This window comes from Sinohyriopsis cumingii, chromosome 9 (genome assembly GCF_028554795.1).
Source record: "Sinohyriopsis cumingii isolate HCF-2022 chromosome 9, ASM2855479v2, whole genome shotgun sequence".
Classification (NCBI taxonomy): domain Eukaryota; kingdom Metazoa; phylum Mollusca; class Bivalvia; order Unionida; family Unionidae; genus Sinohyriopsis; species Sinohyriopsis cumingii.
Genome location: NC_142969.1, coordinates 17,213,218 through 17,229,368, shown reverse-complemented (window position 1 = coordinate 17,229,368; position 16,151 = coordinate 17,213,218). Strand labels below are relative to the sequence as shown.

Below are 16,151 nucleotides of genomic sequence, written 5' to 3'. Positions count from 1 at the left end.
TAGTTCGAAAGGAGCTTCTAAAATGTTAACCATGAATTTTGTGATAACCTATGTTGTAACTGCGGAATCAACAGAAAAATAAAACATTGAAAGACAGTTTCAGACTCGACATCACACCCCAGTGTAACCAAAACATACAGTGCATCGCGTCATCCTTTACTTATTATTGATAAGACAAATATGTTTCATAGGCATGTCCTTTATGAAGCTTAGTATATAAGATGAGGTTACCAAACGAGTCTTGAAGACACTTACCTGATTTAAAAGCCCTTGTGATGGGTCATAAGTTGAATCTGTACGTATACAGACTAAAAAATAGATGGACTTTAGTGTGTCACATGACTGGAAAGTTGTTTGTAGCAAGCATATTTCAAATGAAAGCACTTTAAATTGTTGATGTTTAATGCGTAAAATAAAACTATGGATAATGATTGGACTTATTCGTGCTGGCATGTTCTTGTTGGACTTGTCAAATCTGAAATTCCAGTTTAATCATTTGGGACTGATTTCTACAGACTTTAATCATTTTATTCCAAAGACACATATAAATCGTCTGCTGAATACATTCAATGAAGCCCACATCAAGCTTATATATATGTGTATTAGAATTAAATTAGTAAATAACCTCTAGACTCATAAACATAGAATAATTGTTGGATTAAGTTTGATTAATTCTGTCTGCCCCTTATTAGGAATATATTCGTAAATTAATTTGCCAGTGTTTATTAAACAAAATGTCGGAAAATTTAATTTTAAAAATGTTTGAAATAAATAAATAGTTGTATTTTTATCTATTAAAGTAAAGTAGTGAAACATGCGTTTACGATAACGCATATGAATGTATTTTTAACACTCCCAAGTCAACAGTTTTACACATCCTTTGGTTATTTTGTTAAAACAAATGTTATAAGAACAACCAATAATGACACTAATTCTATTATATATATTGTATTTACTTTTAGTCTGTACTATTGTATATGTATAGGTCACACATTTATAATACTCATTCTTTTAGATGGATTCATCGCAAAAGATATCACAGTGAAAATGCTGTCTGCTGATCCAAAAGATCGACCTACTGCAAAGGCAGTTCTTAACCATCTGCTGTTTTGGACGAAGACAGAAAAACTCCAGTTTATTGAGGTGAATAGAGGTTTAGATAATGTTTTTTTTTTTGTTTCTAGTTGTACATGTCATACACCAAACGGGCCTATATTTGTGGTAGTATTTTTGTCCGGCCTCAGGCGTTCAATTTTAATTTGGTTCTGTTGTTACTTTTCTTATACTACTGGTAGGATCATCTCCAAACGTTACAGAATCATTCATTAGATGTTTTAGTTGCCCTGATTAAAACAGCGTGACGTTCTAAAATCAAATATGGCCACTTTGGAACCATTTTGATTCTTCTACACTCTTCTTATAAACACAATTACATATCAACATAGGGTTTATACTTTAAACATTTCTTTTGATTTTGTTACAAAATACCTGATTTGACAAGTCCGATATGCCATAGACTACCAGATAATCAATGTGACACATTTGGACCAAGTATTTATTATTTCTTTAGTTTACTCTTTGAACGATGTGCTCCCAGATTTGAAGGCACTCGAATCACATGTGCGGCAGTTGCCAAGTACAGCACCCGGCTATATTTTAGGCAATATATATAATTGTCGCAGATACTAAAGATGAGGTTCATTTCTATGGATAGCTGACAGAGTCTGATTGTCGTTATGGTGTAAGTCTTTCCTTTTGTTAGATTAAACAAGTTAGGTGAGTTATGTTTCATATTACATTTGAGATTGTTGGACTGTTGTTGAGTTTCGTAGTATGGAGAAATTCTGTACTGTTGGTTTTGCTCTGGTGTTTTATTCTTAACAATTACTACCGTATTTTTAACGTAATTCATTGTTATGTATGGATTATGTAAAGTTATTATGGGTGTTTTTTCTTTCTCTGTGTTATTATGGGTGCAAAGAGAAAATGGTGGACAGAGGATGGTAAAAAAGATGTAAAACAAATATCCAAGTCTCCACTTTGGTGAGCAATTGTTGTAAAACAAACTTGTTGTTTTCCCCTTTGTGTAATTTCGTGGCTTTTTTGTTGTTTTCTCCTGAATCAGACAAGGTTTTTTTAATCACCGGCTGACCAAATGTTAGCCAAAAGTATTTTTAAACAAATCAGTGTTGTGTAGTATGGTTAAAGCTTTAATTCGCATTTTAGCTTTAATGATTTAATGTTTTTATTGACATTTTTGCTTTAATGAATTTAGTATAATTTTCACTTTAAAACTTTAAATGATTTTATTAGATTTTTGGACAAAATTTCAGGCTTGTCATCCACGTGCTCTACATTCAGGATATTTACCAATTATTGAGAATTGTTTTACGCCCCCCTCTTCCCTAACAAAATACCAAGGGTACAAAACCCAATCCCTTTAAGGGTTGAGTAGAACTATCAATTATCAGTGAATACCCAGTTAACTTTGAGCTCAGCTTGAACCCCCAATATGAATAACGTCAGTTAAATCCGCCAGCAGTAAACCAAGTCCATGGTTTGAATCACGAGGTGTACCAGTAATGGTTTGGAAATTCAACTACATTACCACTAGACTATGCAGCTTCGAGAGATACTTGTTTAAACCTCATTTAAATACCTGCAGATGATCATAATGTTTTGCATATTTATAACTCATCCGTGCACTAGCATATTCAGCTGGAATAAAACATATAAACATTGATATTTACAAAAAAAGATAATGTATATAAATTCGTATTAGGTATATTGACGAGTGAGAGAATAATCCGTATATGTAGTCCACAGGTAGAGTTATTGATTTTTCTATAAATAACATTGCCAATCAAGCAAAACAGGTGATGCTCGTTTTAATTATCGCCATACTGAAGGATGTTCCTAAACAGCCTGTGGTAAAATGGGTGGTTTTCGCAGAGAATCTATTAATATATTATATTTGTGAACAAACATATCAAAAATTAAACACATACCTATTTTGACTTGGGGAAGCCCACTGTTAAAATCATGCTGGTATGCTCAGTGCAATCAGACACGTGACTGGGTAATGTATAAATAGCTGGGAAACCCTGTGTGTTATTGTCAGCGGAAGGGTTTATGTAGTACATTCAAAAACGTGATCGTGGCATAACTAAACTGTAAGTAGAACTGAGATTCCTGCAATTTATTGTAGTTGAAAAAAAACTGTTACGTTACTGTAATACCATAAAACCTTGTATATCTGCTGACTTAGTATTCTGTAATTAAATCATTGTTGTATAAAAATTTTGAGTGATTATGTGCCTACCATAGAATCTCCTATGGGAACATTAGCTCGACAACGACTCGATGCAATTAAGACGTATTTTCTAGTCCGTGATTCTGTGAAGGACAATTACTCTTGTGGAAATTCACAGAGGGTACAGAACATTTATTTAAGCCAGGCACAAAAGCCACTAAACATCTTCTTCCATCGTTGGAACAAACCGCTACGGCAAACCGAAAAACTAGCAAAAAGAACTAGAGAAAGATTATCCTAGAACTTAAAGCTGAAATAACTGCTGCTCAGCCACAATTACAGCAGCTCAAAGAGTATATCTAAACATTATCTTATGATACAGAAGATCCTGTTTCACCAGAACTAGAAATTGTTCAAATACCACCAAAAGCTAGAATTAATTTTGGTAGATAAATTTAATGGGGAAGGTATTGCAGAGATCGAATACTTATTATAACCGTGTTTAGTCTGAAAGAAAGATAAAGATAGATAACACCTGAGTATCTTAAAACTGTAAATAGTGTTGAGTGGCTTGAATAGTTATATTGTATATATTATTACCAATACTAATCAGGTCAAAGAAAATGATTAAAATTTAAACTTTTCGTCTGGACAGTATATGCGCATGCAAGACAAGTGCAACTGAAAACAGAAAAAGAACAAAAATAATTGGAATGTCAACATGAAAAAGTAGAATCAGCTGTAAAAACTTGGTCTAAAATAACCAAGTAACAGAAAACAGTAAAATCTCTGTACCCCCGTGATGCCACCAAATGTCATCAAAATGCTAAATCAAGCTGCAAATGAGCGGTTGAAATGATTAGCTGGCGTGCCGTCTCTGACAATACAAGCTGCAGCTGATATAGAAAAAATATAACCACACATCTTAAAGCGGGTAGTGGTCTTGCCCGTCCTCGTCGGTGATCAACCACTTATTGATCAATGTTGGAACATCATTTTAGACAACAACGAATTAATATAAATGTTCAAACGTGTATCTGTTCCTGCATTTTATATGGTTGCATCAATACTCAACAATGACTCATGCGTGGTCATGAGTATTATTCTTATGAAGCACGAAAATAAAATCAAGGTGAGTTAATTGAACTAGAAGTCCAAGATACATCCAGGTCTTTCTTGCCCACCGAGGCATTTATTGAAGATCAGTGTAGATTTTACAGAGATAAAAATACTGCATACACTACAGATGACCAATGACCATTAATAATGGCGTTATTTAAAAGTGCCGTGTATGAGACTGATAGAAGACATACAGAAATATTTCACAATGACATTGATGTTGCTACGATAATATAGAGTCTTGCAAGATATCCGATGATTATTTAAGGTCTGTTGGCCCATCAGTGTTGTTCTTAAAGGATATTGCTGACCATCCTAACCATACAAAGTATGACATGACACAACCAAGACACTTTGCCGGCAATGATGATATGGACAGAGCCCCAGCAGTCACCACCGATAATCCAGAGTTTGGCTTGAAATTCGTGGCACGATGATCTCAAATTAATGCTCAAGGTAGATTCAAGTGTGTGATACCATTGTTGCATATCTTTGGATTATGCAGAAATGTTACATAAGGTATTTTCAGGGCCAAAAATTGGGTTGAGTTAGTCCAAAGTCCAGTGACAAAGATACAATTTGGCTAATGCTGCAGCAGCAGGTAACGTAATACTAACAAAACTTGCGTTGTGGATGACAGCAATGCCTCCATCGATCTCAGAAGAAGCACGTTTGTTTTCTTCATGGATAACGGCGGCAAGTCAACGTTGTCGTGGTTGACAATGACCACATACTCAGTTACAAGCACAGTAGATCCATTTGCATGGCATATTGTGTTTCAACAAGGATTTTCTGCACCACGACATATATTCGTCGCATTTCAAGGTAGTACAAGATTAGAAAATCAATAAAGACACCATATGGTGTTTGATAGATTAGCTGTGTGTACGATTTCGCTGAGAATAAATGGACATCATGAACCATCTGGAGACATAATACTGAGTTTCGAAGAAACAAACGCAGTACAAGTGTATCATAGTTTGATGAGATTTATCGGGCTTGATTATAATGTTGATTCGGGTTTGGAGATATATCAGCGTAATTTCTCAACGCTGTATCCAATCTATTATTTCTCACTGGAACATATGTATTTGTTCATATCATCACGTTAATGTTACACTGACACCTGGTCAGTTTAAAAAGCTGCAATCCGCATCGAAGCAGAATTCTGGAGCAAACATAACTATGAAATCAGCGACCCAAATAAATTATAGTTGACTGATCGTCACGTTAAACAATCCAATGACAGTAATAAATATAAAACTGGTGTGAGACTTGATCTTTCTGCGAATGCTATGTGTGACTCAGCAAAGACCGGCTGTATATTCCCACTGCTAGCGGAATACCAGCGCTAATTCAGCAGCGGCTCCAGTTCTTGCAAAAGCAGCTGCACTTGGTGCTGTTGGAACTGCTGCATGTGTGGCACTGAAAAAATCAGCAGGACACGGAGTGACCTGACACTGTCTAAAAACCTCAAAAAAGGGATGGGGTCTAAGATTACCAGGAACTTGTTATGATCAAGGTATGGGACTGATGGGGGCATTTTGTTCAAACTCCCCATATCCAATTTTGACTTACTTGATGCTTCTTGGTGATTAGACATAAAAGCTTCTGGGGTGTTTTGATGAATTACCGGTAAAACAAAATTGTGTCGAAACCGGTATCATTAATCTCAATGGTTGTTCTGGTCCAGGTACTCATTGGGTTATTGGGTTGCATATGCGTTTCATCCATGTGAAGTGGTTTATTTTGATTCCTATGGATTGGCACCCCATGATAATTTATTTGGTATAGTGGCTTAGCCGGTGACATATCAATCTAGTATTCAACATTACCAACACAGACATTACCAGATCCACATATATGGGGTCCATAAGTACTTGCTGTACATAACGCAGTGTCAATGTCATCTGCGTTACCGCATAAAGTCGTGCAACAATACAAGTTAATGGTTTATAATGATAGATGTTTATGGAAGATATGCCATACTTAAATGCCGAGGTGAAGTTGATCTGGATGCATGTGTGACATGAGATGAAGATGCTGTTCTTATTCGTTTCACTGGGGTTGATCCAGATGAATTGTTATTTTTCAGGATCAGCAAGGACAGTTAAAGAAGAGCAATATTAAGTGGGCAATATTATCCTGCAAGTTTTGGTGCAACGAACAATAACATCATGGTATTTACCAGCGACAGAAAAATAAAACACTCGAATATTTCAATTGCTTCAGGTGTCGCATCAACATCAAAATTAGTTGAAGAACTTCAGAAAGAGATAACAGAGATATATACTAAGATTACAAATACACATACTGATATTGATAATCTGAACACTCGTATAAATGATAAACAGGACAATATAAAATGTACATGTATACCCAATTCATTTATCATATTTTTTTTCCTAAGGACAACATTAATTGGTTCAGAAACCCAGACAGTGAGTTTAAGTTATCAGCACGATATTTCAGAATATCGGTCGCACATATATCTCAGAAAGAAAAGGATGATTATGATGTTAATATAACATATATAAGCAGCATTGAAATACATTGTATATAGGGTAATCATGGAATAAGTATTTCATCCACAAAAGTCTCTATTTCTTTCAAGAAAAATAATTCGAATGAGATTAGCATAATGTACAAAACATTACCAAAATTTATAGAGAAATTTGAGACTATTAAAGTCATTGATTTTGCTTAGAAATTGTTATGACTGTAAATAAGTCACACATCAATTGTTTGAAACAGGTTAGTGGTTTCTAATGGTAGGTATTTACGGAAAGGCTGCCACGTGCAAAGATCACTGATTTTTCCAAATATGTGACACGAGATGAACTTGCCAATGTAATGCGTCTCGCCGATTTTGACCCAAATGAAATTGTTATTTTTCAGCATCGGCAAGGACGGTTAAAGACAAGCAATATATCGTTGACATATATTATTTTGCGAGTTCAGTGGGCGACCTAAGAAAACATAGTGATGTTTACTAAAACTGGTAAAATAAAGACCTGGAGGAATCAATTCTAACAATCATGGGAGAGATTACTGTACATATTTAAATGATTGGAGATATAATATATGACAATTTCAATATGAGCAGAAATACAATTACCAATGTGAGAAAACCAAAATCAGACAATGCTGTGGCAACACAAAATATGTTGACAACAACAATACCACAAACATAACTGAGTTCAGTAAATGTGTTACTAAATCCAGCGATGCCGTGACTGGCGATCTCAGCATGAGCAGAAATAGCATCGCTAATTTGAGAGAATAGAATCAAACGATACGGCCTCAAGGAAGAGAAACGTTGACAACAGCAACATCCAGATGATGCCCTCGCTAATGACAAGCAATGATGGACTGACCACATTCAGATCTGAATATGATCTTCATATAAACGGCATTTTGGATTTTCGTAGCATCATGAATACAACCAAATATAACTTCTTTGAAAATCCAAGAGTTGGCAACATAATGGTCGCTTAACTCTCTTGAAAAATCAAAGCGATTCAAGATCTTGTAATTCACATAACTCTGCTCATCAGCGCGGTATACAAAATAGCATATGGATCACAACAAATCAACTCCATCAAATATACCGCTGAGGTCACAGGGTTGTATTGGTCCTCTTTTTTTAGCACTGCTAAATTCAGGATATTAGCCATATTTCCATGGCGTCATTCCACCAATAGATTTTCTGGAGCCGTCTCAGTCATGTTAAATCAAAATGTCGAGGAAATGTTCATACTGGACAAAAATTTATCCACAACAATATATTGGTGGTGTCTTGAATTCATCGCAAAAATACCTCAATTGGTAAATTAGTAAATACCATAATGAATCCCACACAGACTGTATAATCAAACGTGTGCGTGGAAGGCATCGTCGGAATAAATTATTGACGAGCAAATGATAAAATCAACAAAAGATATCGCAGACTAATCATCGTCGTCGACAAAGTTGTATTCGAGGATTTCTCGTTGGTCGCTGTAACAACTACGTTAATCGACACATTATCAGCGACTCGCGTAATACTGCACATGGTTGGAATCGGTGTCGCTGTTTTTGTTTGCGTTTCTGATATACTCAATATCATTGTGAAAAAATAGCGACATGTACCAGTAAAAATAGCACGATAACACAGAAATAATTTACGCTGCTGTATATGCGTGCATGCATACTTCATTGATATTGTTAGCAGGGTTAAATGATGGTGCAGTATCAGACAATGAAAGCAAGCATACTAGCACCAACGCTACCAATGCCACATTTAGAATCCGCCATATAAATACCAATGATCACAGGAATAACCACACTACTGGAACAGTTCATTGCTCACACAACACCACCGATGACCAGAATGATATCAGCAACATCAACATGTCCAGAATTTGATACAGTTTTTTTCCAACTCCGATAAAATCGCTTAATGGTCAGTCGCTTGAAATCGCACTGGTACAATTTCGACTTTATTATAGTTGGCTAAATATCTGAGAAAAAACATCTGAATATTTATTTAGATGATTTGGTTAAGTGAGAGAACTAGAGCCCTATAGAGGTTGCTATTCCGTGGATTCAGGAATCTTAGCAGTGGATTGCAAACTATCAATGGCACTTGCCAATGGAACAAATTTAGCTATGTCATGTTGTTCGTGTAAATCCGCCAATAACAATTCCATTTCACGCTGGAGTAATTTGATACATCTTTGCTCAACCGTGAGTATATATTTCCCTCTTCATATCGCTACTGTATCATCTCAAATTCATCGTCGATTGTTTCATCCTTGACTTGAACCGCGAAACCATCTTACTACAATTGTTCGATTGTAGAGATAATCTTTTTAATGTTTTCCTGGTTCATTATACACGAATTGTATTTCTTTAATACAAGATTTTATCTAGATCAATTTGATAACGTGTTGCTGGGTCGTGACTTTATTAATCCATGTGAGTTTTCTGAACATGTGCGTAGAAGGTTTTAGACTTGCCAATGTCCATATTGCCAGGATACCATGTATGATGAATATTTGGAAGCGTCTGTGTATCAACTCCATTAAAAAATAAACAAGACAATTACAGTCATCTCTGATAACTTTCGGAATCTGAGTATACCGCTGAGTAACGTAAACGATATCTGTGTTTTTATGTCAACCCCGTGAACATATTCTGGCTGGATTTATAAACCACTAGAATGTTGATGACCCTGTAAAAGTTCTGGATTCATAAACCACTAGAATGTTGATGTCCCTGTAAAGATTCTGGATTCATAATCCACTAGAATGTTGATGTCCCTGTAAAGATTCTGGATTCATAAACCACTAGAATGTTGATGTCCCTCTAAAGATCCTTGTTGGACGGTGCTTCATCATTTTCAGCCGCCGGAGATTCATTAAAGTCCTTAAGAAAATGATTGCATCGTTGGTCATTCATGGATGGCATTACTGAATAAAGTCTGTCCCATTTGAGCCACCTCATTTCCAGGTTGTGCAACGATATAGTTTTATCAGACCCAGATGGACCAATTATAATAGTTAGAATGGAATATGGTAACATGCTTGACTATGCTTGCTCGCGTGTCGGTGAAAAGTCAATTATGTTCATATTCTAAAAAAATAGTCATGAGTTAATTTTGTGTTCGGCGCAAGATAGTCACTGGTATAAAATTTCTAAGAGCAGCTACTTTGAAAAATAACACACCGACACTTACAGGTAAATGTGTATAATGCGGCGCACACAAATATACGTTTGTGACATTGCATCGGCATGTACTCAGCAATGCTCTCATTCCCGGTGGTGACATTGCTAAGCCACTCTGAAAAACACGTGGCACACCATAGGCTAAGTATCCTAATGAGAAGCATCTTCAAGGATATAATTATTATGTTCCTGGAACTCGCCTTGAAATTATTCTTGACGGGAAAAAATCAGCCAAAACCAGGCGAAATTCCGGTAAATGCGATTGAGCAAGCATGTCATGTTCATGATGGCACTCACAAGAATCCAGATCTACAACAATGACATATTGCGGATGTCAAGTTGATTCAAATGCGAATTTGATAAAGAATAAAAACATAAGAGAATCACTGATTGGTTGATAAGCTCTTCGATGAAAGGTAAAAGCGTGTTGGGAGCTTAACTCCTTGAGCTGGCAATTAAACAAAAGCAATTACATAAGGGAGTCCATGTATAGATATTAGAAAGGTACAGCGGCGAAAAAAAAACTTGATGATGCAATAGGTGTCACACGAGCTATAGCAGCAGATTAGTGGTCTCAACAGGCCATAGTGCAAAGTTATCTTCCACGTCTCAAATGAATCAACATGGACGGTTTGATGTCAGCACACCCAACGAAGTTCATCAGAAAGACATTTTTTTTACCGCATGACGTGCATAAATGGTGCACATATACATATACATTGACCGTCGTAGACATTGCAAGCAGATAAAAAGATGCTGAACTGTTATCGTCTAAAACAGCAACTGAAGTCTCAGCAGCGTTTGAACGGATTCATTCCTGTGGATCGTTATGCTGCCACAACTGCTAAAAGTTGATCCTGGCAAGAATTTCTTGGTGCAGTAATGACTGATGCAATTTTAGCATGTTAAGATCAGACATAGACACACAGCGTTACATCATGATCAGGCAATCGGTGAACGATTTAATCAGACACTTTCACAGGGACTCTTTGGCCATTAAGACATGCAGGAATTACTGAGCAGCAAAAGATCCTGTGAATTGGTTGTGAGACTATCTCATGTGGTGGCTGCGTTCAACAACGTGGTCATTCCTGAAATTAACATGAATCCTGTCCATGCAATTGCGAAAACGCACATACCACTGCGAAAATCACTAGGAAATCTACCACAACAGCCAGTGCTGAGTAGTAAAGTAACAGTGATGTATTTATATGAATATGGTGAACTTGAGGGTGGCACGAAAAGAGCGACTGATCCTATCTGGAGTGTAACAGCACAAACATTTTTCAGCATGGTAAGGTCTACTGTGCATTGTGTAATCTATGGATTAGATTCAACAGCTACTACACATGGATTTGTCAGTGAACAATTACAGGTATTTGCTGAAAACACTCAGTTACCACAGGGTTGGACAAAACACTAACATCTACACTAACATCTACTGTTTGAGTAAATGTCAATGTGACATTTTCGTATTTGTGGTTGAGACTATTTGCAATTCTGTACACGGTAAGCAGACGTGTATCATTAGGAAAATACTGCCACAGCATTATTGTGTTACAGCAGGCACAGTGGCTATTTTGTCATTGTTTCAGCGTTATGATTAATTCAAGATCAAACTGATGTAATTGTTTTTGTCATCCCTCGCATAGTGTGTTTTTCTTTCTTTACCGGTTAATAATTCTGGATGATGATGTTGTTTGTGATGCTGGTTGAACATCTAATTCTGCCATTGGCAACTCCAACACGTAGACAAGCATGGGTAATTTAGATATTTGAGTTACTCTAGACAGAGTCAGATGAACTAAATTTGACCATTCGATGCGATCATCGACAATGCAGATATTGGTATCTGATATTGGTAATCATTGAGAAGAATGAACTGTTATTGTATATCCCAGAGTCCAGCACAATGGGTTTACCAACAACACCCATTGTACAGCATATACTGGAACTTCGACGATATCATTAAGAATGAGTATTTGTTTTGTTTCTGTTTGTGGAATGTCAACAAGTATATTTTGCCGTCGTGTATTAGCAGGGCGGTAACATACTGGAACTAGTTGATGAGGAAATTTTTCCTTGCGAAGCTCAAAAGATGTATGCTGAAGTGAATCACGGACATTTTTCCTGGATACCACTATTAGATCATTAGGGCACAATAAGTTATAGAAATTACACTGAAATTACTACATGCATGATTTTACATTTAATGTTATCTGGTTGTAGTCTGATTAGCGATTGTAACTCTCGTATTATTTTATCATGTGCTCGATGATCATGCAATATTTCTTCATAGTAGCCAATGTAATTTGTCAGCCATCATGTGTGGATTGTCCTGTAAATGGTGGAAGCCTTTCATGATCATCACATTGCTAATGCATGATAATTGCAGTAGATTTTGTTATTAACCAATACAAAAACATTTTCAAAACATCTTGGATACTGTAAAAATCTCATCCTAGATAACTATTCTTGGGATATATTTGTCACCCATTCGTTCAGGTGTCCATGCATCACCTCATCATGAGAAGAAAGTTTGATACGTGCATGCACTGATACCAAATTGTCTCATCTCTCTGGCAAGCCAGTGAGTTGGCGTCAACATAATCATATCTGAATTTTTTAATACTTCTATTGCAGGTATTGTTTTACCACAACTATCTGGACCATTCAGATAGACTGTGCTATGTTTCTTGATTGCATCGTTTACTGACAGTGACGATATTGCTTCTGATAAATTGACATTAAAGTAATAAATATATGGTGTTTTAACATCAGCCGACTCTGAATATTTGCGTATTTATTCACGTTTTATTGGCATGAAACCCAGTTGGCATCGACTAATATAGGAAAAAAACCATTGCCGCTTTATTCTTGACAACACAATCTAGTTTGTTGGAGCCAAACTGACACCGGGACACTCGCACTGATGTGAATTTTATCAACAATATTGCCATGATAACAACATATTGTTCTTTATTGTAGAAATTTTGTTTCTGATTCTGTCACAGATAACAGTGATGGTCTATAATGTTTATTGGAGCACCATGTGTTGTATATTTGTTCGAGTTGTATAACACTTCATTAGTAATTGTTTTCACAATTATCGGCATCATTAGCAATTTTTATCATGTGTCAACGTCATCTTTTTTAGCTCCGTTGATAAGATCATTTTCCCAGCATTCTATTTTGTCTTTTTGTTCTGCTCTTGATTACGTTGATCCATTTCCATGTTTAGAATTTGTAAAATGCTCTCTGACACATTGAGCAAAACAATTTAGCGATCCTGTTTTCATTGGCACAACAGCATTTATATTTGGTTCATTCATATGATAAATCACGATGATAACTGTTGCAGGATAAGATATATTGTAATATCTCTTGTAAATACTGACTAGTAAACCAAGCTTTGTGTTCTTGTCCAAAATGACAATTGAAGTTGATTGCGTTTATTTAATCGGCTCAAGTTTATCACGAAATTTCACTGTGATCCATCAAGTGTTTCTTGCTCATTTATAAATGTTATCCTGAAGAAAAAAATACTTATTGTTGTCCTGTCTATGTTGTATTATTTTCTAAGCAAAGTTTGGTTCATTTTTGGGTTGATCAATGTTCCATTGCCATCTATTTTAAACTTTGAAAAAACATTAGTAGCACCATCACAGAAAAATTAATGTTTCGCTTGTTTATTGTCATGTTATTGTAGCTTAAATGGTATTTGTTTTCTATGTTCGTTCTGTCGGTCAAAACAAATCTAGATGTATGCTCTCGTGCGATCACAGATAACCCTGTGAACTAGTATTATGTTGCTTTTATTGATCTAATTAAATATTTTATGATGTTTTAATCTGATATTGATTTTGGTAATGTGATTGTGATTCCTGTTGCATTTTCATATTGCTGCTGTAGTAATCTACCTTCATCCTATCGACCCATTTTATTTAATTACTTTTCTTTATATAATTGTATTTCTCTAATTAGACTGTTACTAATAGCATAATGATCAACCAACCATATAACAGTTGCAAGTGGTTCAAACTGGGATCAGCCGTCCCGTGTGGGGGCCCCGAGTGCCTGAGTGGTCTAAAGTGCTCACCTTTACAGATCACTGCTATCTCACCTCTCTCTGCGTGAGTTTGAGTCTCAGCCTCTGCTAATGCTGGTACCTGAGAAAGCCTGCCAGGAGCTTCTCGTGGGTACGGGGTTTTACAGGGTTCTTCCTCCAATTACACTGGCTGCCATGTATAGCCTATCTTGTGCTGAAAAATGGCATTAAACCCAACAAGCAACAACAACAACAATTACTGTCCCATGTGGCATAAATTGCAGGGGTGACTGTTGTGCGCTTCATTTACAGAGTGTTCGACAAGACAGCATAGGACAAAAACCAAACTTGAATTGTTGAGTAGGAGTCAAAGGTAGGACACAGATATATATTGCTTGTAGCGGAAGAAAATATTATGTGTTAAAAAGATACTTTGAGATAACAAATGCATATGAGAACGTAAAAATAAAGAACACAGACGATTACATGGAGAGATATTTTTAAGAAAAGTTATATCGAAGATAAGTAAATAATATAATGAATCAAGTAATAACTGAGATTAATGACGACGAATTTAAGATGCACCCAATTTATGCATATAAAGCAAATAAAAATGGTTACATGATCGGTATCAGAATTTATGGCAGTAAAACTGAAACATTATCTTGTACATATATTTATTTACAAATGCTTCACTTGAGTGATGTAAGATGGCCTTGCTTTCACACATATAAATTCTATCAAAACAGATAATCGTATTAAAAATCTTCAAACGATCAAGAACAGCAAACGTAGAAATGCTGCAATAAAAAGACGCCAAGACCAGTTAGTTCAATTAATCTCGATACTGGAGAAGAAAAAAAAAGTTTTTATCAATAACAGCTTCTACTGGAAAATATATTGATATTCATAAAGTTTCAATACAGCATATAGCAGGTTGGTTGACTAGCTCAGCATTAACAAATTTGTTAAATCAGAAAATACAACTTACACACAATACACAGAACATATGCTAATATACTAATCAGTGGTTCAATATAACATTATTTTGGCCCTTGATTTGGTCATCTGGTGACTTAAAAATAAACCTCGTCTGATTGAAGATAAAACAACAACGAAGCCACGACATTGTACAATGGGAACAACAACAAGTTTGCATTACAACAATTAGCTACAGAAACAGGGTCTTCTATATTTTTTTTTAAAGTCACGTTTACATCCCTCTGACCGCCAGTTTCTCTGTTCACCCCCTGTGCTGCTTGGATATGGTTCTATTAATCATAAATATTGATACGTACACCTATGCAAAACACCTGAATTTACTTTAGATGGTTGTAATGTTAAGTAGTGATTAATGGGATGTGATATGCATTAGATTTTGACATGGCTTGTGACCTTGTATATGTCTGAACATCCTTTAGGCAAGATTTTGTTCTGTGTCCATAATTATTTATATTTAAGTTACATAGTGATTTGCAGGACTTCGCCAGATCGTTATGTGGGAGTCACACTGATTATTATTATGCAATTTAATTCATGTTTTTCTTTGCTTGCCTTAAGGCTACAAGTGACTGGATTGTTGAGAAAATGGTTCACGAACTGGAAAAAGATGAGGACAACATTATCAAGGGTGACTGGATAAAGCACCTCTCCCAAGAACTTCAAAATGGTAAATCAATAAATCTGTATTGGTTAGATTTGGTTAAATGCCATACTATGATCAGATATGCAAAGGTTAAGACAGTGGAAATATTTCACTGTTATATGCCATATGTTATTGTCATAACTGACCATTTGTTTTAACAATTTGCAAATTATATTTTTACAAGCACATATATTTTCTCACTTTTAAAAATAATATTGTATGTTTTGACTTAATAGTTTCAAAGATCTGATGGACGTGATTTTGACCTTCATGTTTGTGACATGAAGTATTTGAAAAAATATTGGACCATTTATCTCATGCATGGTATGATTCATCGTAAACTAGTTTTGTAAAGGCTGTTGTTCTCATTATTTCAC

The 16,151-nt window shown here is 35.7% G+C and overlaps 1 protein-coding gene across 2 annotated transcripts in view; it reads left to right on the top strand.

The window, feature by feature from the left end:
- LOC149791323 (uncharacterized) overlaps positions 1-16,151 on the top strand; it is a 233,481-nt gene that overhangs the window by 204,081 nt on the left and 13,249 nt on the right. For both annotated transcript variants that reach the window (XM_089969171.1, XM_089969172.1), the window contains exons 29-30: positions 1,016-1,143; positions 15,690-15,798. In XM_089969171.1, coding sequence (XP_089825297.1) covers positions 1,016-1,143; positions 15,690-15,798 — 237 coding nt within the window. The remainder of the gene's footprint in view (positions 1-1,015; positions 1,144-15,689; positions 15,799-16,151) is intronic.